The 24,033-nt window shown below is 57.5% G+C and overlaps 1 protein-coding gene across 1 annotated transcript; it reads right to left on the bottom strand.

Moving 5' to 3' along the window:
- Positions 1–1,008: 1,008 nt before the first annotated feature.
- DUSP4 (dual specificity phosphatase 4) lies at positions 1,009–5,788 on the bottom strand (the record flags this gene model as incomplete). The annotated part of the gene is made up of 4 exons (XM_084266888.1): positions 1,009–1,412; positions 1,903–2,122; positions 2,497–2,633; positions 5,398–5,788. 4 exons carry the CDS (start codon positions 5,786–5,788, stop codon positions 1,027–1,029), a joined length of 1,134 nt encoding a protein of 377 aa, XP_084123014.1. The 3' UTR covers positions 1,009–1,026.
- Positions 5,789–24,033: the final 18,245 nt, after the last annotated feature.

Raw genomic sequence — 24,033 nt, forward strand, 5'->3', positions numbered from 1 at the left:
CAAACAAACAAAAATAACAACCAACCCGTATGTATGTACATCAGCCACCCAGGCATCTTGGGTGTGGGACTGGGGAAGGAGAAGTGGGGTGGGGCTGGGAAGGTCAGGGATGAGGAGGATGGGGAGGGTTGATGATGATTTGTGTTCTAGGCTCAGTCCAAAAGCTGCAGCAGCAAGACCCAGCCAAGGGGAAGAGAGGTACAGAGCCCAGTCCCCAGCACACACTGGCCCTGAGGTGGAGGAAGTTTGGAAGTACCCTCTCCACCACCTCCCATCCTCCTCCCACCAGAGCAGCAGAAGGATGGGCAGAGAGGAAACCCAACAGTCATCAGAGACCCAGACTGCTGCCTCCACCTCTCCATTCTCATCTCAAAGCTACAGGAGGTTGGACAGAGTTTTTCCAGGAACCAGAGATCCACACAGGCAAGAAAAGAGGCATTTAGTATTGTATCTCCCCTCCAGCCCACCTCCTGGCCACCCAGATCTATCTCCCCCTGAGGGATGGGCCCAGAGGTCCTTCTGTCCCAGAGGGATGGGCTCAGCTGTGGCTCCTGCCTCAGCTCCCCAAGCACTGGCCAGGAGGAGGTGGTCTGTGCCCCCCCAACTCATTCTTGACCCAAGACCCTGCCCAGTGTCTTCCTGCTACCCAAGGGAAGACCGCTGCCCAGTAAGGAGGGCACGCTCCCCCTCCACCCTGGGGGAAGGGAGGTGTATCTTTCCTTAACAAAACAAGACAGGGTGATGGACAGAGATGAAGACCAGGCACTTGAGGAAACCCCCTGTACCATTTTTCTCCCTCTCTCAGCTCCCCCAAAGAGCCTGGACAGCATCAGGGTTTGTGGCTTTTTACAACTTTCATGCTTTCAAGACATCAACTCAACAACCAAAAGATGAGGTAAGAAATTGCTCTACAAAAAAAGCCATCTGAGTCCAGGGTGACCGGCAGTGTCCAGCACTATTGCTTAATTAACATCACGGGGGCTCCGTGCCCCCCCTGCCCCTCCAGGGCTGGCCTCAGCCCCCCAGCTAACAGCTGGGCGACGTGGTGATGGGGCTGTGCAGGTACGGGAGGCTGCTGGGGGTGGCATGGACACCAACAGAGACTGGGAAGCTGAAGACAAACTGGGAGGTGGGGGTGGAGGTGGCTTTGCCCCGCTCCCGCAGTGTCCCCGAGGGGCTGACGGCTTCCACGGCGCACGAGGTGGCCAACACCTGCGACTCGAACTGCAGCAGCTGCCCCATGAAGCTGAAGTTGGGGGAGATGATGCTCCGGCGCTGCTTGACGAACTCGAAGGCCTCCTCCAGCTTGACACGCTTCTTCATCATCAGGTAAGCCAGGCAGATGGTGGCAGAGCGGGAGATACCGGCTTGGCAGTGGACTAGGACGCGGCCACAACACTCCTTCACCGAGTCTGGGGGTGGGCAATGGGATGAGATGTGAGACCAACACCCTTCCAACAAAGCCCAACCCCTTGCCAAGCCTCAGAGTGGGGGCTGACCTCCCACCAGTGCAACAACTGGCCTGGACTCAGCCAGACCCCCTTCCTGAGCCACAGGCTCCACGTCTTTTGAGGCAGGGGCCCCTGGGGCACATCTCACAGACTCACCAGGTTGGAAAAGCCCTTTAAGCCCATGGAGTCCAACCGTCCCTGTCCTGTGCTGACCCAGATCTCTCAGTACCTCATCTCCCCGGCTGTTAAACACACCCAGGGCTGGGGACTCAGCCCCCTCCCTGGGCAGCCTGTGCCACAGCCCCACAACTCTGCCAGGGAAGAACTTTTCCCTCCCAGCTGAGCTGACCCTGCCCTGGGGCAGCTTGAGCCCATTCCCCCTCATCCCATCTCCTGTCCCCTGGCTGAGGAGACCATCGCCCACCTCTCTACGAGAGGTGCAGACACTCACCAATGAACTCAATCGCCTCCATGAACCAGGAGCTGATGTCAGCTTTGTGGTTGTCCTCCACAGGAATACACTTGTACTGGTAGAGCCCCTCAAAGTGGTTGGGACAGTCTGAGGAGACGTTCAGCAGGGCGGTGATGCCCAGCGCATCCAGCATGTCCCTCCGGGCAGCGTGGTAGGCGCTGCCAAGGTAGAGGAAGGGAAGGATTTCCACAGGGCCACCCTGTCACAAAGAGAAACCAACAGATGTTGGGGGTGGCCAGGGGTAACATCTGAGTGGCTTAGGAGGTCCTGAGCAGTGCAGGAACCTGGCACCTGATCCAGGGCCACCAAAAGAGGGAGCAGAGAATGGGCCTCTAAGCCCATTTCAGCCCTCCCCATCCGCATCCCGCCCAGGAATAGGTGGGTGCTCTCAGCAGGATTTGTCCTTGTCCCTGGGGATGGGAAGGACCACAACGCTCTCCCGTGCCAGGACAGGGAGCAGAGCTCTGACTCTGCAGAGCTCAGCTATGGGACAGCAGAGGTGCCCCAGCAGGACCAGCCCACAGCGCTGGAAGGAGCTGTTAAAATAGCCGAGCACTGGGCTTCTAGACATACCTGGTCATGAAGGGGGGTTCCACAGGAACTGCAGCCCAAGTCCAGGGGCTCGGCGCTGCTGGGAGGTGACACATTGCTCAGGGACTTGGATTTTGCACAGAATTCGGGGTACTCAGAGGAGAAACGCTCATAACCACCTGCAAGAGGGAGGCACAGCGTGTTATCCCAGCAGAGCCAGAGCCGATGTGTCTCCCTATGCCCTTCGCCACTAGATGATGCTGCAGGAATAATGGAGAGTGGTCTCCTGCCCCGGGATGAGCAACCAGGCTCCTGGAAGCAAGGAAGGGGGGCATCCTTGAGGCCCCAGGCTCCCTTAGAGCAAGAACCTCCATAAGGATCTCGGCTGGTTGGGGTTAGGTCCTCACACACCACCAGCCACAACCCCAGATGGGGCTGAGGTTGCTCTCAGATGACAGGAGGATTTGTAACCAGCATCCTCTGATTTTAATGGGAAAAGCAGCTCCCAGTTCAGCTTCCAGCTTCCCCAGGCACATCACCCTGCCACAAAGCACAGGGCCGTCTGCTCCTCTCCCAGCCTGAACCTCCAGCCCAGAGCTCCTGAAACAAGAGACCAGGGAAGCCCCAGCACCAGCCAGGTCCAGTGAAGCTAACCCAGAGCGACCTCCTCTGCCTCTCCAGGACCTGATGGTGACAGAGCAGTTTGCTCCTTCCACCCGCTGCCAGGGGATAAGCAGAGGTGACCTCAGCTCTTCCTACGGGCCAGCAAAACAAGAGCAAGTCCTGGTGACTCCCCAGGACAGCAAAACTGCAATCCAAATCCTTCTGGGGGGATTTTTTTCTCCTGCTCAAATCAACAACCCCAATAACCTCTGACCTGGAGCCGTAAAACCAGCAGGAACTGGGTATTTCACCACTGGACACAAGTGTGTCAGCAAAGCAGCCCAGGAATCCCCAGCCAGCTGGAGACCAGCTCAGCACCTCAGCATCCTTTATGGTTTCCTCCACCTTCACAAGGAAGGTCTCCAGTACCTTCAGGTAGAAACACACGTACACATCCCCTCCCACACAAGTGGGACAGAACTTCTTCCCAGTGAGGGAGCCCTGGGCCAGGCTGCCCAGGGGGTGTGGGGTCTCCTTCTCTGGAGAGATTCCAGCCCTGACCTGTCCTAGGGACCCTGCTTTGGCAGGGGCTTGGACCCCATGGGCTCTGGAGGTCCCTTCCCACCCCTGTGATTCTGTGACAGGCTGCAGAAGCTGTGGTGCCAGGGCCTGACATCCCTGTGCCATCTTCCTGAGCCAATCTGGAGGAGGCCCCATTAGACATCTTCAGGGGGTCCCAAAATCCCTGAGTCTGCCACACACCCCTCCAGCGGCCATCACACTGTCCTGACAGGGAGAAGCTGCCCAGGGTGACACACAGGAACGGGCTCCCTCCTCTCCCTCTGATGCCCACTCAGCCAAGCACTGCATCCAGCGGCTCCATCCCAGAGCAGCAGATCCTGCCCAGCACAGGAACCCCAACGTGTGAGCACCCAGCACCAACCACCACCCGGCCAGGGTGTTCCACAGGGAACCTGGCAGCAGCCTGACGTGCACAGAGCAGCTTTTCATCATCACCAGTGCCCAGCACATTCCCACTGGGGTGGGCACAGGACCCAGCTAGCACGGCTCTCACGAAATCGGAGCGAGCTCAATGATTTTAGCAGCTCTGTGGTGAGGACTCCTGACTCCCAGAGCCTGTTCCTTAAAGAAAAGGAGACTGGAGACCGCAACCAAGGCCCCACAGGGGGCACAGGGGGACCAAAAGCCTTCTGCTGACAAAGACCACCCTTCACTGGCAGGATTGTGGCCCCCAGCACCATGGGTACAACCCCAGCATCACAGGTATGGCCCCACCACCATGGGTATGGCCCCCAGCACCACGGCCCTGGCCCCCAGCACTAGGGGTGAAGGACCTGAAAGCAGGTTCCAGAGCCAGCCCTCACTACACAGGCAGCAGCATCATCCCTGGAACAGCTCCTGCTGCTCTTACTGTGTGAGCACGGCAGCAGCGCTGGCTCCTCCATCTATCAACCCTCCTAATGGGTTCGCTACTCTACAGATACATCCTCCCTCCTGCTGTAAGTAAACCGAGGAATAAATTAACTCTCGGGGTATAGACCAAAAGAACTCTCACACACCCCCCCCCCCCACCCCCAAGCTCGCCCAGGAGCCCCATCTGAGCATCCCCCCCAGCCCCGCGGTGTAGGGAAGGTGGCTGTGCAGCACCAGGCAGGACGCCTTCCCCCCCCACCCCCACCCCACCCCGCACCAAACCTCCGGCTGCCTCTGCGCTCCTTGAGCGGCTAGAGCAGCAGTGGGGCTCCCTATCGCCCCCCCGCCTCCCTCCCCCCCGCCAACCGGCGTGTGTTAAAGGAGCTGCTGGTGCCCAGAGATGCTTGGTTGGGGGGGTTGCACCTCGGCGGTGGGAGGTTGGGGGGGTTCCTGCCCGGTACTGCACAGCCACCTTTCCTGCACAGCGGGGAACTCAGAGAGGGGGATCCCCTGGGGACCCCCACTTCTGTCTGGGGTGCCTTGGGGGTTGCACCTCACCCTCCGAGGCCAAGCAGAGGAGTGAGTCCTACTTCCCACCCCCCCCACCCCACCCCCCCGCGACTCCGGGACCACCCACAGCGGGGCGAGCGGTGACGCTGCCGCCGGTCCCAGCTCCCCAGTGCCGGGGCCACACGCAGGGTGCTCACACTCCCCCACCCCACCCCCACCCCCCCCCAAAAAAAAAGGCGCAGCACCCACCACCGACCCCCAACTTCCCTTTGGTGGGGGGGGTGTGGGGGGGGGGGGGGGAGGGGCAGCGGGACCACCCCCATCTCCTAGAGCCCCGACGGGCTTCCGCGCCCCCCCCCCCCCCATCATCCCCCTCCGTCCTTCCCCCGCCGGTACCTGCCAGGAGGCGGATGTCGGCTCGCGCCGTGTCGCGACGGAGCGCGCGCACCACCAGCGCCACGGTGCTGTCGTCCCGCAGGGCCTCGGCGCGGGGGCTGCGCTCATCGTAAACCACCACGGCCGCGTACAGCCCCGCACGCAGCCGCGCCCGCACCTCCCCCTCGGCCGGCAGGATCTGCTCCAGGCTGACGGCTCCCTTGGCCCTGCGCCGCACGATGGTGTTGCAGCGCACGTTGAGCGCCCCGCGGATGTGCCCCGCGCTGTGCGCCAGGAAGGGCCGACAGTCCAGCACCAGGCACCGCCCGGCGCCCCCGCCGGCCTCGTCGCAGCAAACCAGGCGCCGCAGAGCGCTGCCCTCCATCTCCCGCAGCCCCTCGGTAGCCACCATGGCGGCGGGACGGGGAGAGGGAGGGAGAGGACGGAGGAGGAAGCGGCGGGTCCCGGTACCGCACGCCCGCGCGCGCGGCGGAGCCTTTACTACCCGGCGGCGGCCGGCGCGCGCGCACACGGGCCCCCCCCCCCCTTCCTCCCCCCGCCCATTCACCCCCCTTCCTCCCCCCGCCCATTCACCCCCCTTCCTCCCCCCGCCCATTCTTCCCCCCGCCCATTCACCTTCCTTCCATTCATCCTCCTCCCATTCATCCCCCGCCCATTCGTCCCTCCTCCATTCATCCCGCCGTCCCTCCCCGCCCATTCATCCTCCCCGCCATTCATCCCCCGCCCATTCATCCCCGGCCCCTCCCCTCCCCTTCCCTCCCCCCCCCCCTTCACTCCCCGCCCATTCATCCCGCGCCGCGGCCGCATGAATGGGCGGGAGGCGGCGCGAGCAACGTCACCTCCTCCATTCACAAAAAAAAAACCCCCCACCCCTCCCCCCACTCCCTACCAGTCACCAACCGACCCGCCCCTCCCCCCCCTCCGCCATCTTCTGCCGCGAGACCTGCGCGCGCCGCCCCTCCCCCTCCCCCCCCCCCTTTCCCCGGCACATGCGTGTAACACGTGTGTGCGGGGCGTTCGCGTGCCACACGTGTGTGCACAGGCGTGTTCGCGCGGGTGTGCGGCACGGCTGACACCCCCTGCGTGCAGCCTGGCTGGCACAGGCCTGGACACGTGTGGGTGGGAGACAGGGCAGCCCACACGAGTGTGATGTGCAGGTACCACCGTGTGAGCGGCACCACCGGCATGCAGCGTGACACACGCGTGTGACATGGATGTAACACCTGTGAGCATCTCGGCAGCCCTGGCGCGGAGGGGAGGGGACGCGCCCCACGCCCAGCGTCAGGTGCAGGGAAACCCATCAGTGCTGGAGGAAAGGAGCCACTGGCCGCCAGCACGCTGGGGACAAGGCTGTGTCCTTCTGGGAATGCCACCGGAGACCAAAACACTCCAACCAAGACCCTGAGCTCACACCAACCAGTGATTCCGCTCTGGTAGCACCACAGCTTCAGCTCCAGCTGGACCACTGGAAACGACCTGGGCAGTTTGGCTCCACACCCCCTGGGCAGCCTGTCCCAGGGCTCCCTCACCCTCACTGGGAAGAAGTTCTTCCCCACATTGGGGTGGAACTTCCCGGGCTCCAACTTGAGGCCATCGGCCCTTGTCCTGTCCCCACAGACCCTGAGAAGAGGCTGCCCATGTCCCCCTGTGTCCCACCCTTCAGCTATTGATCCCCATTGATCAGATCCCCTCTCAGGCTGCTTCTCTCCAGGCTGAACAGCCCCAGCTCACTCAGCCTTTCCTCGCAGGGGAGATGCTCCAGGCCCTTCATCCCCTTCGCAGCCTCCGCTGGACTCTCTCCAGGAGACCCCTGGCTGTTTTGTCCCAGGGAGCCCAGCACTGGACACAACACTCCAGGTGGGGCCTGGCCAGGGCAGAGCAGAGGGGGAGGATCCCATTCTTTGACCTGCTGGCCACACTTCTCTTGATGCCCCCCAGAATTCCATTGTCCCTCTCAGCCCCCAAGGATGTTGTTACTCTGCCCTGGGGCAGCTTGAGGCCATTCCCCCTCATCCCATCTCCTGTCCCCTGGCTGAAAAGACCATCATCCACCTCTCTGCACCCTCCTGGCAGGAGGCACCACTCTATCTCTCAGGTTTCCAGGCTGGGGAAGAGCATCCTGCTGCCTGCAAAGGCTGGGGCAGCAGTGAAAGGGTTAACAGATTCATGTTAATATATCCCAGCTCTCTGTTCCTCCGGGGCATATTTGCATATTAATGGAGGGGAACTGTAACGAACCTGTCTAGGGAGGCGAAAGGGGAAATTATGCAAGGTTGGCTGAGAAGGTGGAGGAGGGAGTGGGGGGGGGGGGGCGTATGTTCCTTTCTAGCACTTTCCAAGCCCTCAGCTGCAGAAACACGGGAGCAACCTGTGCTCCTGGGCAGCTCACGTGGGACATGCTGGGACTGAAGGGTCTGCATGAATGTGGGAGCCATTCAGACCCACCAGCTTCCCCCCCAGACACAGATGCTTTGTGTTGTGATGGGTTCATTTCAGTCCCTGGGCCACAATGGCAGATCTCAGCCAGCGTGTCCTAAATCTCACCACCCTTGTCCTCCAAGGCATGGGGGTAAGGTGCAGCTCTCAGTGGCCTGTCAGTGTGGCAGCTCACACACAGCTTATCACAGAATCATCGAATCCCAGGCTGGTCTGGGTTGGGAGGGACCCCAAGGAGCACAGAGCTCCAACCCCCTGCCACAGGCAGGAACACCAACCTCCAGGCCTGGAGCTACACAAGGCTGCCCAGGGCCCCAGCCAACCTGATGGGCTCTGGCTGACCTGGACATCGACACCAAGAAAACGTGTCAGGGGTTTTCTTTTCCTTTTAGTGAGCTCAGGGGGTGAAGCAGAGTGCAGGAGGAGAGAGCTGCTGGGGGAGATTTTCAAGGGCATTAAACTCCTGCCAGCCAGGCTGTGGCTGTTCCACACACCAACTGCTGCAGGGGTCAGTGTCAGCAGTGGGAGCAGCGCTTGGCAACAGCCTGAAAGCTGGAGGTCTCTGCTGCGTCCCTCTGTCCTCACTGGAGCTACCAAGGGCTCTGGCAGGGCTGCACAGGCAGCAGGACCAGGACTTTCCCAGAGCAGGTCCGAGATGCCTCATGCTGGCACAGGAAATCACCAAAAAGCAAGTTACAGGAGGCTGGTTGTGCAGCCTGGCTCCCCATTCCCACACAGCCCCAGACCATCCCCAGCAAAGGTGTCCCACCCACCTCCCCCCTCTGGAAGAAGCCCCAGCTTCAAAGCTCAGTGGGGATGTTTGGGGTGAAGTGCAGGGAGCCCTTCACAGATACAGCCACCCGGCGTGTGCTGGCTGTGAGTCAATGCCCGGTGCTCCGCGGCCGGAGGTGAATCAGTCGCAGGGCTCTGCTGGGGGTGTCTGGGAACACATCACAGCAGATGCACCCCCACCCTCCCCGGGGCCATCCACGCTTCACCCTGTGGCTGTTACATCCCTGGCAGGAGGCAGCAGGGCATGACAAGCCAGGGCCGTGTGTCCCCGCCGGAGCTGTGCGACCGGGTCACAGCGGCAGCTGAGATCAGCTGTGAATCTGGGAAGGAGGATTAGCTGGAGGCACACAGGAGCCCCACGGGGATTTCAGACTTTCTCCTCTTGTTGTGGCCCCCCCACAATTGACTGTGATGCTCAGGTCGCCAGGGTCCGTGGCTGCTGGCTGGGAGAGGGACCCTGGGAGAAGCAGTGATGAGCAACTGCTGCGGTAAGGCGGTGTTTGAGATGGAGAAGGAAAAAGCTTGGCTTTAACCCTGAACCTGATGTGGGGCTTTGACCCTCTTCAAGTGAGTGCAGATGAGGGACATGAGGATGATCCAAGAGCTGGAGCACCTCTCCTACAAAGCCAGGCTGAGAGAGATGGGCTGGTTCAGCCTGGAGAAAAGAAGGCTCCAGGGAGAACTTATAGCCCCTTCCAGTCCCTGGAGGGACCTACAGAAAAGCTGGGAAGGACTGTTTGTGAGGGCAGGGAGCAATAAGACAAGGGGGGGTGGGTTTAAACTAGAGCAGGGCAGGGTTGGATGAGACCTGGGGAAGAAGTTCTTCCCTCTGAGGGTGGTGAGACACTGACCCAGGGTGCCCAGAGAGGTGGTGGAGGCCCCATCCCTGGAGACATTCAGGGTCAGGCTGGATGGGGCTCTGAGCAACCTGCTCTAGTGAAGATGTCCCTGCTCACTGCAGGGTGGGACTGGGTGGGCTTTGAAGGTCCCTTCCCACCTCACACAGCCTGTGATGGGCAGGAAGCCTGATCCTGGGCTGGAATCAGCCCATGGCACTGGAGCTGGCCCTACACAGCTAAGGCAGCATTGGCCCAAGCCTGGCCAGGTTCAAACCACTCTGCTCCTCAGCTTTACACTGAGCAGCACCGATGTTAGGGACAAATACAGGGACACAGGGCAAGAGCTGTAAGGACTCCAACCCCACTTCTAGCCTCCAACACTTCTGTCTCAGCAATCCCCCCGTGTTTAGTGATGCCCATGAGCTGTGCTTCCAGGAATTTATCCTTCTGGGTTTGAATCCCTGCAAACACCCAGGGTCCTGCAGTGAGGTGCTCCCCTGGTTAACACCACACACAAGGTGGGTCTCCTTACATAGGTTTGACCTTGCTGGCTGACACCTTTGGTTCTCAGGCACTGACCCTGGTGTGAATGCTCAGCATCTCCGTGGCTCAGCACAGAGCAGAGCTGAGTGTGCCTGTGTAAGAGCAAGTGCCTGGCACAAGCTGCCCTCTCCCAGTATAACTTTGCCTGGAGTCCCAGTTACCACCAACACAGAACAATCACAGCATCACAGAGTCGTAGGGGTTGGAAGGGACCTCCAGAGCCCATGGGATCCAACCCCCTGCCAAAGCAGGGTCCCTAGGACAGGGCAGGGCTGGAATCTCTCCAGACAAGGAGACTACACACCCCCTGGGCAGCCTGGCCCAGGGCTCCCTCACCCTCACTGGGAAGAAGTTCTTCCCACATTGGTGTGGAACTTCCCGGGCTCCAACTTGAGGCCATTGGCCCTTGTCCTGTCCCCACAGACCCTGAGAAGAGCCTCCACCACTATTCCAACCCACAGACCCGTCCCCACTGTGATATTCACAGAAATTGGGGGGGGGGGGGGGGGGGGGGGGTTGTCACTCACAGCCTGACTGCAGGAGTCTGACACTGAGTATAAATAGGTTATAGCCACACTTACATAACGCTGCTTTATTTATGATCTTAAGCCCAAGGGAGGAATGTCTCTTCCCCAGCCCTTTCTTCCTCTCCAAGAAACGTCATCCCCAGCTCAGCTTCAATCCCATCCCCAGGGCCGGATGCTCAGCCCAGCGCTGGCACAGTGAAGCCAGACATTCCCTTTCAGCTCCCCATCAGCCCTGTCCCCACAGCAGGAGCTGCTGGGGACAGGGCGGGGGGGGGGAATTAAACACCACCCCAGGGACAGAGAGCTTTTGGGGGCAACCACAGCCTCAGGGGTGCATGGGATTCAGTGTTCCCCCCAGGAGAGACCCCAGGGGTTATGCTGAAGGTTAAAATGCTGTGGTGCTTCCTGGCTCCCACTCCAGTCCCAAAGCTGATGCCCTACACCGAATCTCAGCACCTGAGAGGAGGGGATCAACTTGCTTCCAGAGATTCCCTTCTCTGGCTCTGCAGCATCCCTGCATCCTGCAGCAAGAGGCACCCACAGCACTCAACATTTCGGGAGAAAAGGATCCATCTGCTTGTTTTATCCACTTCATGCAGCTGCTTTATGATCCATGGTGGTAACAAGGTGATCACAGACCATGAGTGTCCTGAAAAGTTCAGGGCTGTTGGAGAAGGCAGGAGACCAACAGGGATGGGCACATCCCCTTGTTCTTGGGGATGCTGCCAGCAGCCAACCTCCAAACCCTGAGGTTTGTTTCTTCCTACACCTCCCTCCCAAAACTGACCTGGCCAACAGCGTAGCCAGCAGGTTGAGGGAGGGGATTCTGCCCCTCTGCTCTGCTCTGGGGAGGCCTCACCTGCAGTGCTGGGTCCAGCTCTGGAGCCCTCAGCACAAGGACAGGGACCTCTTGGAGTGGGGCCAGAGGAGGCCCCAGAGATGACCCAAGGGCTGGAGCAGCTCTGCTGTGAAGCCAGGCTGGGAGAGCTGGGCTGGTTCAGCCTGGGGAAGAGAAGGCTCTGGGGGCACCTTATAGCCCCTTCCAGTCCCTGAAAGGTGCCTGTAGGAAGCTGGGAAGAACTGTTCCTGAGGGCATGGAGTGATGGGACGAGGGGGGATGGGTTTGAACTGGAAAAGGGAGATTTAGGTTGGGTATTGTGAAGAAGTTTCTCACTCTCAGTGATGAGTTTCTCACTCTGAGCAAGGCAGCAAAGTCCCCAGGCTGGGCAGGTCTCCAGCAGCATCTCTTTTCACCCTCTGTGTTTTAGCAGGGAGGAGCTACACTGGGGATGTTCTCCCTGGGGTCTTTTTTTCCTTTTCTTCGGATAAATGAAGGATTTTCCTCTCTGCCTTTGAGTATCCTTGGTGTGACCATTACTCAGTGGCTGAGGGAGAGGGTGGTGAGTAATGGTGCTGAGCATGAGGAAAGTCTGACTGAGGAAAGGCAGCGAGGAGGAGGAGGAAGGGGCACGGACAGCGTGGCCCCACGGGCTCTCTGAGGGGCAGAGGGATGCTGACAAAGTGCACAAAAGAGGAAGCAAAAGGGGAAAAAGAAACCCCCAAATGCACTGCTCAGAGAAGTTAATCTTAAGAGTGGCTGGGGAGAAGAGGCTTTGTTTGAGGAAGGGCAGCTGGGACGCTCTACCCAGCAGCAACAGACCTGAACTGGGTTGGCACCATGTTAAGGGAACCTCGTTAATCAGGATTAGTGCCTGGGATCTCCCACCCAGGTCAAAGCCAGAGGTGCAGTTGAGGTCCCTGCACCCCCATTGCACCATACACTGGTTTTGGTTCCACCCAATGCTCCTTCTGGGCTTCACTGTGTAGAAGAGGAAAGGAAATTCTCCAACAGCAGTGGGTTTTGGAGCTGTCCATTGCCCTTTTCTTTCTGGCCTCACACAAGCTCGTTTCATCAGCAAGGAAAATGCCTGCAAAGGTGGTCCCACAACTGATAGCAGGAAAGAAACCCTTTGAGAGCCACAGGAGCACGCCTCCTGCAGCCCTCCTCAAAGGGTTTTCTTCCTGCCTGACTTTCCCTCCCTGTGTTTGGAGAGCAAATCATCAGGGATGTGCTTTTACACCAGGGCTGGACTCGCTTTTCCCATGAGCTTGGGGAAAAACTCAGGGCAAAGCTGAGCTTTCTTAGTTCTCTTCAGATCCCTTCAGCTGGAGAGGTGAGGTGAAACACACCCTACACCACTGGCATGCCCCATCCTGATGGTTGCCCCAACCAACCTGCCAGGAGGGTGCAGAGAGGTGGGTGATGGTCTCTTCAGCCAGGGGACAGGAGATGGGACGAGGGGGAATGGGCTCAAGCTGCCCCAGGGCAGGGTCAGCTCAGCTGGGAGGGAAAAGTTCTTCCCTGGCAGAGCTGTGGGGCTGTGGCACAGGCTGCCCAGGGAGGGGATGATCTTAAAGGGCTTTTCCAACCTGGTGACTCTGTGATTCTGTGATCTGATCCTACCCTGTCCTGTCCCTCAGGAAAAGGGCAATGGGAAGAGTCCACTTCTCACACCACACTTTACTTTTTTTTCCCCCCAAATTTCCTTAATTGAGCCTGTTGGGGGGTGGAAATAAATAGCAAAGCACCAGGGACTCTAAAGAGCCTGGAAACACCAAACCCAGGAGGGCAGAGCATCCTTTCTCCCCAGGGGAGCACAGCCAGGGCACACTGCACACACTGACCTGTGTGTGCCCATGGTGTGGGGGTGTCACAGGGGAAAGGGACTGGGATGAACTGGTGGTTTTTATTGCACACTTGGGGATTTTTGCTGCAGTTGTACCTGTTCCATGGTGGGTATATTGAGGCACACGGGTGCCTCAGCCTTGCCAGCCCCTGTTGTGTGGGGAGCAAAGGCAGGAGTAGTTTGGGTTTGTATCAGCCTGTTTCCTCTTTCCTGACACAGGAGAAATTTGTCTCACATTAGTGGTGTTTCCTACCCCCTTGGAAAGGAAGAAGTGGGTGGTGGCCACATCCCCTTTTCTAAAGGCTGGCCCGGGTGAAGGGGGCCCTGAGGGCTGGAGGGGAAGGAGCAGAGGGGCCCCCCCTTCTCCACGACATCTGCTCAAAGCATCTCAGACTCAGCTTTTAAACCCACCACCATGCAGGTGAGGGTCAGCCCTGTGTGCCATGCACCCTCTTCACCCTCACCTACCCATCCCAGCAGCACATCCCAGCAGTGCTGGCTGCAGACCTGCCTTCCTGCATCTCCCTTCCTTAGTTTGACATCCCTGGCAGGCAAAATGTCCTTTTCACCCCTTTTCTCCCCAGAAGCTGTGCCATCCTGCATTGTCCATCGCTCAGCAGGAAGGGCTCTGGCACCACTGCAGGTGCTGGCAGGGAGGTTGGGCAGCCACTGGCCAAGTCCCAGCATGGAAGGTTGGCTGTGCTCATGAATGACCATTCCTTGCTCGGTGTAACGAGCAAATGCTGTTAACAAGCAGCTGTAATCTCCTGGCTTTGCATCCTCCCCCTTTCCTGGCACAGAGGCAGTGCCAGTGTGTCAGGGCAGCATTTCCCTCCTTGCAGCCTGGGACCAGCAGAGATGCTGCACAGAGCTGGGCCAGCCAGCGTGGCCTCTTATCCCCCTTCTCCCCCTTCCCCTGGCCCTGCAACCTTCTGGCTGGAGCAGCTTTTACACCAGCTGTGTGGCTGCTCAGATACCCCCCAGCATGCGATGCCGTAGGGATGCTTAAAGCCCAGACACCCACCCAGAGCAATTTCACGCTCATCTCACTCAAATGTGGGGCAGGGGGGACCCCAGACCCTTCCACTCAAGCAGATATTCAGCCTCACTGGCACATTTGGGCCCTCAGAGGGTTGGTGCTCCAATGAAGGGCTGAGTCTCCAGCATTATCATTTGTTTGGAGGAAGGGATGTTAGGATTAGGGACAGAGGAGGAGGGGGGGGGGGAGACAAAAAGGGTTGGAAACGTGCTCCATTTCCTAGAGGCGGCTTTTTTCCTCCTCCCAAATTGCCCAGTCAACCAGAAGATGAGTCACTGGTCTCCCGCATTTCCACCTGACCCACTTTGGGCTTGTGGGGGGAGCTGACTGCAGAGCTTTTTGTTTCCAGGAGCTCCGGGTTTCTCCTCTGCAGCACACCCTGGAAGCAGGGAAGCTTTCCCAGCACCAGGATGAAGGCACAAAATGATGACCCTCCCAGGCCACACCATCATCCATGATCCAGTGGGAAGGTCCTGGTGGCCTTGCTTGAGCTTTATGCAGCTGCTGTAGGGGGTTTGACACACACCCCCCCTCTCCCCCAGCAGCTCCAAGCTGAGCCTGGGGGTCTGAGACTGTGAAGCTGTTATCCTGTGGTTGGGTTTTCCCCCCAGAGGGCAGCTGCAAGGAGCAAACAGCAGATGGGATGGCTCGTTCTGCTTGCCCACTGATGAGTGTCAGCAGGCTGCTCCTAATCTGCATTGCTCTCCACCATGGGAAGGTGACAGCCTGAAGGAGAAGGGGCTCTCAGAGGTGCTCAGATGTCTTTGCCCATCAGACACGTGTCCCTTTGCCTCCTCAGTGCTGTATCTGGCATAGAATCATAGAATCCCAGACTGGTCTGGGTTGGGAGGGACCCCAAGGAGCACAGAGCTCCAACCCCCTGCCACAGGCAGGGACACCAACCTCCAGGCCTGGAGCTACACAAGGTAGATCCAACCTGGCCTGGCACAGGTGTCTCCTTGTCCAAGAACCTCTCCTTGTCCAAGAACCTCTCCTTGTCCAAGGGCCTCTCCTTGTCCAAGGGCCTCTCCTTTTCCAGAGCCAGGAGCAGCACTGTTTCCAACCACAGTCGAAATGGTGATCTGAGAAGCACGGATTAGTGGCAGGAAGAAGAAATGGCATCCCAGGCACAGGAACAGCCCTGGGCAGTGGTATAAATAGACACATGCTCGCTTTGCTTTGTGCTTGGTGATGTCATGAGATAGATTTTTCCCCACTCTGCTCAAGGGAAATTCCCAGGGGTGAAATGTCCATCCCAATCATATTCTCCATGCCCAACTCATTGTCCTTCCTTGTTGCTCAGCCATCACATCTTAGGCCTTACCTTGCACATCTGAGACCTTGGCCTTACCTTGCAACCAGGTCATGGCTTGCTTTCACTTCCCTTTGCTGGCCACTAAGGCAGGGCTTGTTCTTCTCTCCCCAACTATAATTGCACGTCCATCTCTCTTGCTCCTAGTGCACTCTCCTCATGGCTTCCTGAAAGAGCCCCTGCCTGGCCTCTGTCACCTGCAGCTGGTTCCTGGCTTGCTTGCCTCTCACCATGCTTTGTTGCAGTCTCCCATGTAGGATCCCAACTCAGGTGTCTCAACACCCCATCCCAACCCGTGGCTTGCATGCAAGGCAGCAGAAAAGCCTAAGCCTACCCACAGGGCATGGCAGGACCCTCAGGAGAAACCCACTGAGAAAAGGCAGAGAAGTGGTGGTGCTGGCAGCATGGTGTTGTTAGACCTGATGGTCTTAGAGGTCAACTGATGGTTGGACGTGAGGATCTCAGAGGTCTCTCCTAACCCTAAATATTCTCTGATTTGATGATTCTGTGAAGGGGGAGGTTGTACTTATGTGGCCTCTAAAGGTATGAAGACTATTTAGGGCTGAGAGAGCCCACTTTGACTTTTGAGCCCAGCAAGCTGAGTGGTGCAGTTGAGACATCAGAAGGATGGGATGTCATCCAGAGGAACATGGACAAGCTGGAGAAGTGGGCCCCAGTGAACCTCGTGAAGGGTCCTGCACCTGGGTCAGGGCAATCCTCATCATCAATACAAGGCTGTGAGATGATGTGGTAGAGAGCAGCCCTGCAGAGAAGGACTTGGGGTGCTGGTGGATGAAAAGCTTGACATGAACCAACAATGTGTTCGCAGCCCAGAAGGCCAACCCCATCCTGGGCTGCATCAAAAGGAGCGTGGCCAGCAGGTCTGGGAGGGATTCTGTCCCTCTGCTCTGCTCTGAGGTGGGGGCCAGCACACAAACACCATGGCTCCTGCCCACAGGCTGTGAAACGTGGGAGAAGGAGGCCAGGCATCCCAGCCAGCGGCTTCCCGGGCATCTGACCAGGCTGAGGGCTGGGGACTGGGTGCTGATGAAACAGCCTGTTTATGTTTTCAGCACACACAGCACTAATTACCAGTGTCCAAGCACTAATCCATGCTCTCAGGGCACGCCAGGAGGTGAGGTTGGGCACACCTGCCCAGCCTGTGGGACCCAGCCCGGAGCGCTGGCAAGGCCCGGCGGCACGCTGAGGTGCCCGTGCCCCACATGTGGGAAGCACCCATCATCTGCCCGTGCTCCTTGTGTCCTCCACCCCATACACTGGGGCCGTGCTCCCCAGCTTGAACCCACCCAAGAGCCATCCCGAGGGTCCTGCAAGGCTCCAACACATCCAGTGTTCCAGGCCAGGTTGGCTGGGGCCCTGGGCAACCTTGTGTAGCTCCAGGCCTGGAGGTTGGTGTCCCTGCCTGTGGCAGGGGGTTGGAGCTCTGTGCTCCTTGGGGTCCCTTCCAACCCAGACCAGTCTGGGATTCTGTGATCCCCTGGATTTTGGGCAGGTTTTGGGTGTGAGGGGGTTTGCCCAGGTTGGAAACATGGTGATCAAGGCAGGGCTGTGGCTGAGCCCTCCCAGCCACAGTCATGCTGGAGCTGGCCGCACCCTGGATCCCATCTGAAGAGGTGGCTCCCTTGGACAAGGTACACTCCTCCACAAATGCTTACAATATTTGGCTGAGTCCCTGGCTCTCCACGCCAAGGCTTTGGGTGGTGTGACAGCTATTCGTTACACCCTGGAGAAGTGGGAGACTCTGTTCGTTTGGAAATCGGGGCTTGTTTATTTGATTCTTCCCATGATCTCCTCTGGCAAAGGAGAAGCTGTTTAATGAGGCTTTTCTTCCTTTTTCTGGTGGGAACTACAACTTCTGACATGACTTTTCTCATAGCAGCCTGTACCCATAACAGCCACAATGAACTGCAGCTACATTTACCTTCATAAACCAAAAACTGCTGGGTCCTTTTCATACCCTTTCCCCTGCCCCTGGAAGAGGTCTGTGGTGGAGATGGGTCACATCCATCCTATTAAGCCCCTTTTCACCCCAGAGCCAGGCACCTGAACTGCAGATCAGGTTCTATTCCCATCCACAGCCTGATGCTGAGGTCTCCATCTGGAAAACTCGCAAAGATAAAGCCCACTCCTGGTTTCAGACCCTCAAAGCACCTAGAGAAGTATTTTCAGGAGGTGGGGTGTGGATCACAGAATCCCAGACTCGTAGGGGTTGGAAGGGACCTCCAGAGCCCATTGAGTCCAACCCCCTGCCAAAGCAGGGTCCCTAAGACAGGTCACACAGGTAGGATGTGCCTGGAGTCACTGATGTACAAGCCTCCCAGTCTGGGAGCTTTAATGGAGCTGGTCTGGCTTTACAGCAGCACAACAGAAAGAAATTCAGGCTTTGATTATTAAACAAAACAAGAAAGGAGTGGAGGAAATTCCACGTAAATGTAATAGCTGCCAAAGGAAGATGATGGTTCTTCACTGATGAGGAATAAAAATCTCTACTGGAAGTCAATTAAGCAAGCAAGGAGCGTGCTTTTCCCTGGTCTTCAATTTGGGAATTGCATGCGTACCCTAAATCTCCCTTTGAAGATGATTTTCAGCTCTGCTGTTAAATAACACCACTGGAATTGCAGTGAGAGGAAATCAGTGGTGTTCACTGGTATATGGACCTGCCAGGAGGGAATGGGGAGTTTTGTCTGAAAATGTGGTCATAATTCTTCTCTTTGTGCTGTTTTCCTCCCTCTCCCATGTACATCAGGACTGGGGGGATGACAAGGATTGTCCTTGATTGCAGCAGGAGTTGGGGTGCCTCTGCTGAGACACACCAAAGGGACACCCAGCAGGCCCTGAGCAAAATTTGGGCTGGACACTCCCACCCCTCACCCCCTCAACCTGCTGGGGCTCTCCTCCATGGGCTGTAGTTGTTCAATACCCAGCACTACCCCCAGCAGAGCCTCCAGCTCTCTCTGCTCATCCCATCCTTGGGACAATGCCCGTGACACCCATTTTCAGCAAGCGAACTGGTGGCCCCCGAGCTGCTCAGGGTGCAGAGAACATCCTGTGAGTGCCAGAGGTGAGAGGAGGGGGTGGTGGGGAGAAAGGGGGGGGCCCTACAGGATGTAAAGTGTGAAGCTTATCAGAAATGCCCCCACAGGAAACACAGCGATGAATATAGAAACGCCACCCAACCGCAGCCGGATGCAGGCTGAGAGATGCTGGGGGCTCTCTTGTGACCTGACACATTGCTGTCTGCTTCCTGCCAGCAGAATTAAACCAGGGGCAGTGTTAGCCCAGGAGTAAAGTTGAATAACTGGGGAGAAGGTGTCCTGGCAGAGGTGTGTGCCTGGGTAAGTGCTTTTGGAGCTAAATTCCATCCCTCCCTCTCACACACGCACCAACTCCAGGCTGTGTTCCTTCATTACGTGCTGGGTCACGTCCCTAAAGTGGGAGGTTTGGCACCCCAGCACCGAGGTGCTGCACACACACACACACACACACACACACACACGCCCCCTTCCTTCCCACCCCTCGCCCATGCAGCCACCTTGGCTTCTCCACGTGCCAGGGGCAGGACCCGCTCACGTTTGGCAGGGATGCTTTCGGAGCCTGTTCTGCCCCGCGGTGGGCGTCAGCTCGGAACGCTGCCGCCTCGACAGACTCCCACAAGTGCATTGCTTAAGGGTGAACCACAGAGAGCGGGACTGCCTGCAGGAATAACAGCCTCAGCAAGGCAGCAGGCTGTGCTTGCTGAGTCCCCTCTCCATCGCAGCATCAGTCCCAGTGCTGGCCAATGAAGGAGCCCGTATCACTTGCCCAAGACTAGAAAGCAAAGGGAAAAGGACAGGTTGCACGGGGCTTTGGTCACCCTGGGCTAGTGAGAGTGTCCCTGCCCATGGCAGGGGGTTGGAACTAGATGGGCTTTGAGGTCCCTTCCAACCCAAACCTGTCCGTGATTCTATGAAGAGACACCCTGGCAGTCTAGGCTCACCCGCATCCATAATATGTTGTTTAAAATGTTCCCCTCTCCCTGGGGGGATAGTCTGTTGGTGTTGAAATCCTTTTGCATTAGCTATTTTAAGCCCTGGCCTCCTTCTCCAAAAAAGCCCTGGAGCTGGAAAGCATCTTGGGTTGCCTCACACCTGGCTCCTCTCCCCCTCATGCCGGCTCCAAATGCTCTCTGCCTCCCCAGTAAAACAAACAGGTTTTGCCTGAAGATCCCAACGTATCCATTGCAGTCCACAGCCAGGCTGGTGTTCATCTTGAGCGTGGCATTGTTGCTGCCTCAGCCATGGAGAGCCGTGTAGCGAGCTCCCACGCTTGTTACTCGGGCCCAGTAATTAATGACCGAGCAAGGGCAATGGTTAAATGGCACTCGGTACCGTACACAGGCACATAATGGCACAATTAAATCTCCTGAATAGATGTCAAATGACTTCCTTAAGGTAGCTGCTGAGCCCAGGGAGTTCAGAGAGTTTTTAATACCAGATGCTAATGGGCAATGATCAAGTGTAAGCCTGGGTTAACTAAATCATGCCGCGCCAATCAAGCACAATCGCAACCAGGTTGGCATTTCCAGTTTATCACTAATATGAGACCCCTGATAGGCCCAGAATTAATCACACGGCCAATTATTCTGCCCCTACCAATGACACCAATGCTCCCTGCGTCCCTGCATGGTCCTGCACAGATGTTACTGCAGGCTGCTCGGGCAGTGGGTGCTAAGACCCACCCCCCGCCCCCAGAGCTCACCTTTAGCTCAGCCAGGGACACAGAAGGACTCGGAATACGCTCCAGAGATGGGTGCTTTTGCAGTGGGAAGGGGCTGGAGTGAGCCTGTCGCACCCCGAGGAGCAGCAGAGGAGGACGCCCACCCATGGGACACAGCAAAGGCAGGGCTAGGCCAGAGGCTCCGGCCCCACGTGTCACCAGCCTTTCCACACGTTTGTTTCCCCATCCCTAATAAAATAAGTAAAACAGCACTCGGTTGCCTCACAGGGTGTGTGAGCTGCACTTAATTGGTACGTGCAACTGATTCAAAGGTTCTGGGAAGAGGGGAGAATTGAGAGGAGATAAATGGTGCTCATGTTCCTGCACCACGCTGCGGCCTTGTGTACTGCACCCATCAAGGGGAGAGGTGTCCCCTGTCACCCCTTCTCTTTAACAGAGGACCCCGTTTCCAAGTCGTATGGAGACACCCTGGCCCTGTCGTGTCTTAACACACAAGATGTCTTCACAACCTCTACAAAGGGTCGCTTCTGACCCAAGGAGGCAGATGTGCTTTCTTTGCATGAAGAAAACAGCTGCAAGTTAGGTAGATCTTCAAGGCAATCCACCTCAAGAAGGCCCTGGAGCAGAGAGGTGGAGGGGTGCCAAGGGAATGTTGTGGGGAACCTAGGTTTGCAGAGACCTCTCTGCTCCGTACTGCTGTCATGAGATCGTGCAAACCTATTGCCACTCCTTGGATGTAGCCTCTAGCTTCCTCAGTCCTGCTGTGTTGGTGATGGTATTGTAGAGTCCCCTAAAATATGCAACAAGCACTCTTCCAGGTGCCACGGTACTGCGCCTGTCCTCCTCTTCAAACCCCAGGGTGTGCTCTGCCTCCGGACCCTAGAATCCTAGAATCACAGAATCCCAGACTCGTCTGGGTTGGGAGGGACCCCAAGGAGCACAGAGCTCCAACCCCCTGCCACAGGCAGGGACACCAACCTCCAGGCCTGGAGCTACACAAGGTTGCCCAGGGCCCCAGCCAACCTGGCCTTGAACATCCCCAGGGACGGGGCACCCCATAACCTCTCTAGGATGGAAAAGCCATCATGGGCAGAGCTGTCTCAAGGCAGGACCCAGAAGTAAGTGGTGTCTGGGACACGTAGGCTGCTGCCAATCACAGAGAGTTCATCCCCTGTCCCAGGAGACCATCTGCGGACACGGGGGACACTGAAGACCCAGGCTGTGATTGCCATTGCACATGTCACAGGCAAGGAAGAGACCCAGCCACGACCAGCCGGTGATTCATCCTTTCTAAGACAGTTCAGATGAATCATCTGATGCAGATATCTGCTCCTCTGCATCAGCCACCGCAGCGGTTCAGCTGTCCTGTGATGAGACACTGGCTGTTTGGTATCACCCATCTCTTGTGAGACCTTTAGCAAGATCGAGGACAGATTTACAAAGCATCTGAGGAGCTGCTGGGACCTGAACTTCCACATGGGCCCTCACAGCAGCGTAGGGGTGGGAGCCCTGGGCTGGGGCAGTGAGTTTGTGATGTCAGGACAGCTTAGCTGGAGGGTAGACGTTAGCATAGGCTGTGGTTGTGTGCATGGTGAGGTTTTGGTAGTGGAGGGGAGGCTGCAGGGCAGCTTCTGTGAGAAGCTGCTGGGAGCTTCCCCCACATCCCACTGAGCCAACACCAGCGGCTCAAGGCCAGACCCGCCGCTGGCCAAGGCTGAGCCCATCAGCGATAGTGGCAGCACCTCTGGGGAACAGAGTTAAGGAGGGAAGAGAAACCCAAGGGGCAGCTTTTTGCTGCCAGGGAGGAGTGAGGAGATGGGAGAAACTCTGCAGCCCCCAGGTCAGGGCAGAAGGAAAGGCAGGACGAGCTCCAGGCATGAAGCAGGGATTCTTCAGCCCCTGGAGAAGCCCCTGGTGAGGCAGGCTGTGTCCCTGCAGCCCAGGGAGGATGATGATGGAGTAGGGATTCCCCTCAGCCCCTGGAGAACCCCACACTGGAGCAGGTGGAGGCACCTGGAGGATGCTGTGACCTGGTGGGACAGGCCCCACGCTGGAGCAAGGTCCTGGCAGGACCTGCAGCCTGAGGAGATGGACCCGGACCTGGACCCGGACCCAGATCTGGACCCCAACTGCCTGGTCCAGCCAGGGGAGGGAGAGAAACGGGGAATAAAGCCGAGCCTGGGACGAAGGGAGGGGTGGGGGCAGGTGGGTCAGATTTGGGGTTGTCTCTCATTACCGGCTCCGTTTGATTGGGCAGTTAATGAGCTGCATTTCAGTCCGTGCTGAGCCTGGTTTGCCCCGCCGGCAGCCGCTGCCCCGTCTCTCCTGCCCTTATCTCGCCCCGCAGCCTCTCGTCCTCTCTCCTCTCCCTGCCAGGCTGAGGAGGGGGGGGAACAGAGCAGCTTTGGAGGCGGGGGGGGATGTCACAGAGCGGCTTTGGGGGGCACCTGGCCCCCAGCCCGGGTCAGCCCTCACTGTGTACCACAGTTAAGCACCACCACCCTTCAGTCACAGAGGACAGGACCTGGGCTGGAGGTGTTGTTCAAGGTACAAGCCACACTTCCCTACCAGGAAGAGATGGCTAATTTAGCATTCTTCAGATCAGTAGAAAGCTCAGCCAATTAACCAGCACTTTGCTTTCGATGCAAGTCTCCTTTGAAGGTTAATTATTAATGCAATTAAGCTGGCTTCTCTGGCTACAGCTGGGGCTCATCTGCTACTGGCCTATGTTGCTTTGGGTCAGAAAACAATATAAATAAGCAGACCTGGCTGAAGTGAGGAGTCTTGGCTTGTTGGAGGACAGCATCCTGGCTTGTTGGAGGACAGCATCCTGGCTTGTTGGAGGACAGCATCCTGGCTTCTTGGGTCATTTCAGGTAAGTCAGAGCCTGAGTCTTTACCTCACTTGCTCCATCTGTCCTGTAACTGCTCCAACTTGAGAAATGCAGAGGCTGAGGGTTGTTCTTTGCCCTGTTCTTAGTGAGAAGGCTTTTTGAAACCTGTGTTTTAAACTTCTGTGGGAGTTAAGAAGGAGTTCAGGATGGGGTGGGGATGTCAGCCTGGCCAGCAATAGGGGGAAATTCCCAAATTGAACTTCTCTTATTCTCCCTGGCATAGCTCATCCCACCTGTAATGCTGCTTTGTCAGCACAGGCTTCACAAACCTACTGGAAAAACAGGTGAATGAGTAAAAATGGAACCTAAACCCCCCAAACCCCAATGCAGTTATCCCTGAAGAGCTCCCTCAGACACTGGCAAAGGACCTTGGATGCATCAGGTTTATTGGGCAGGTCAGATCAGCAGGATAGGGGGAAGATGCAGAGCAGTTGTTATGTACCTAATGGAGGCAGTTAGAAAACATTGTGTAAGTTTCTTGCCACTTCAAGACATTAATTTTGGGAGCTGCTAGAAACATATCCAGGGGTGAGGGTCCATTCTGTCCTCTAAGATTAGCAGAAATGAAAGAATGCAGGTCAACAGGGTGCAGTCCTTGAAGGTGTCCCCAGAAAGCCCCAAAAGCTTGTTTGATGGGCAACCTTGTAGATCCCTGGGCAACCTTGTGTAGCTCCAGGCCTGGAGGTTGGTGTCCCTGCCTGTGGCAGGGGGTTGGAGCTCTGTGCTCCTTGGGGTCCCTTCCAACCCAGAACATTCTGTGACTAGGATTAGAAGTTATGTGCAAATCCATGGAATGGCTTGAAAGATAATGAAAGGACAGAGAAACCAGAT

Source organism: Gallinula chloropus (assembly GCF_964237585.1).
Source record: "Gallinula chloropus genome assembly, chromosome: 7".
Taxonomy (NCBI): Eukaryota; Metazoa; Chordata; class Aves; order Gruiformes; family Rallidae; genus Gallinula; species Gallinula chloropus.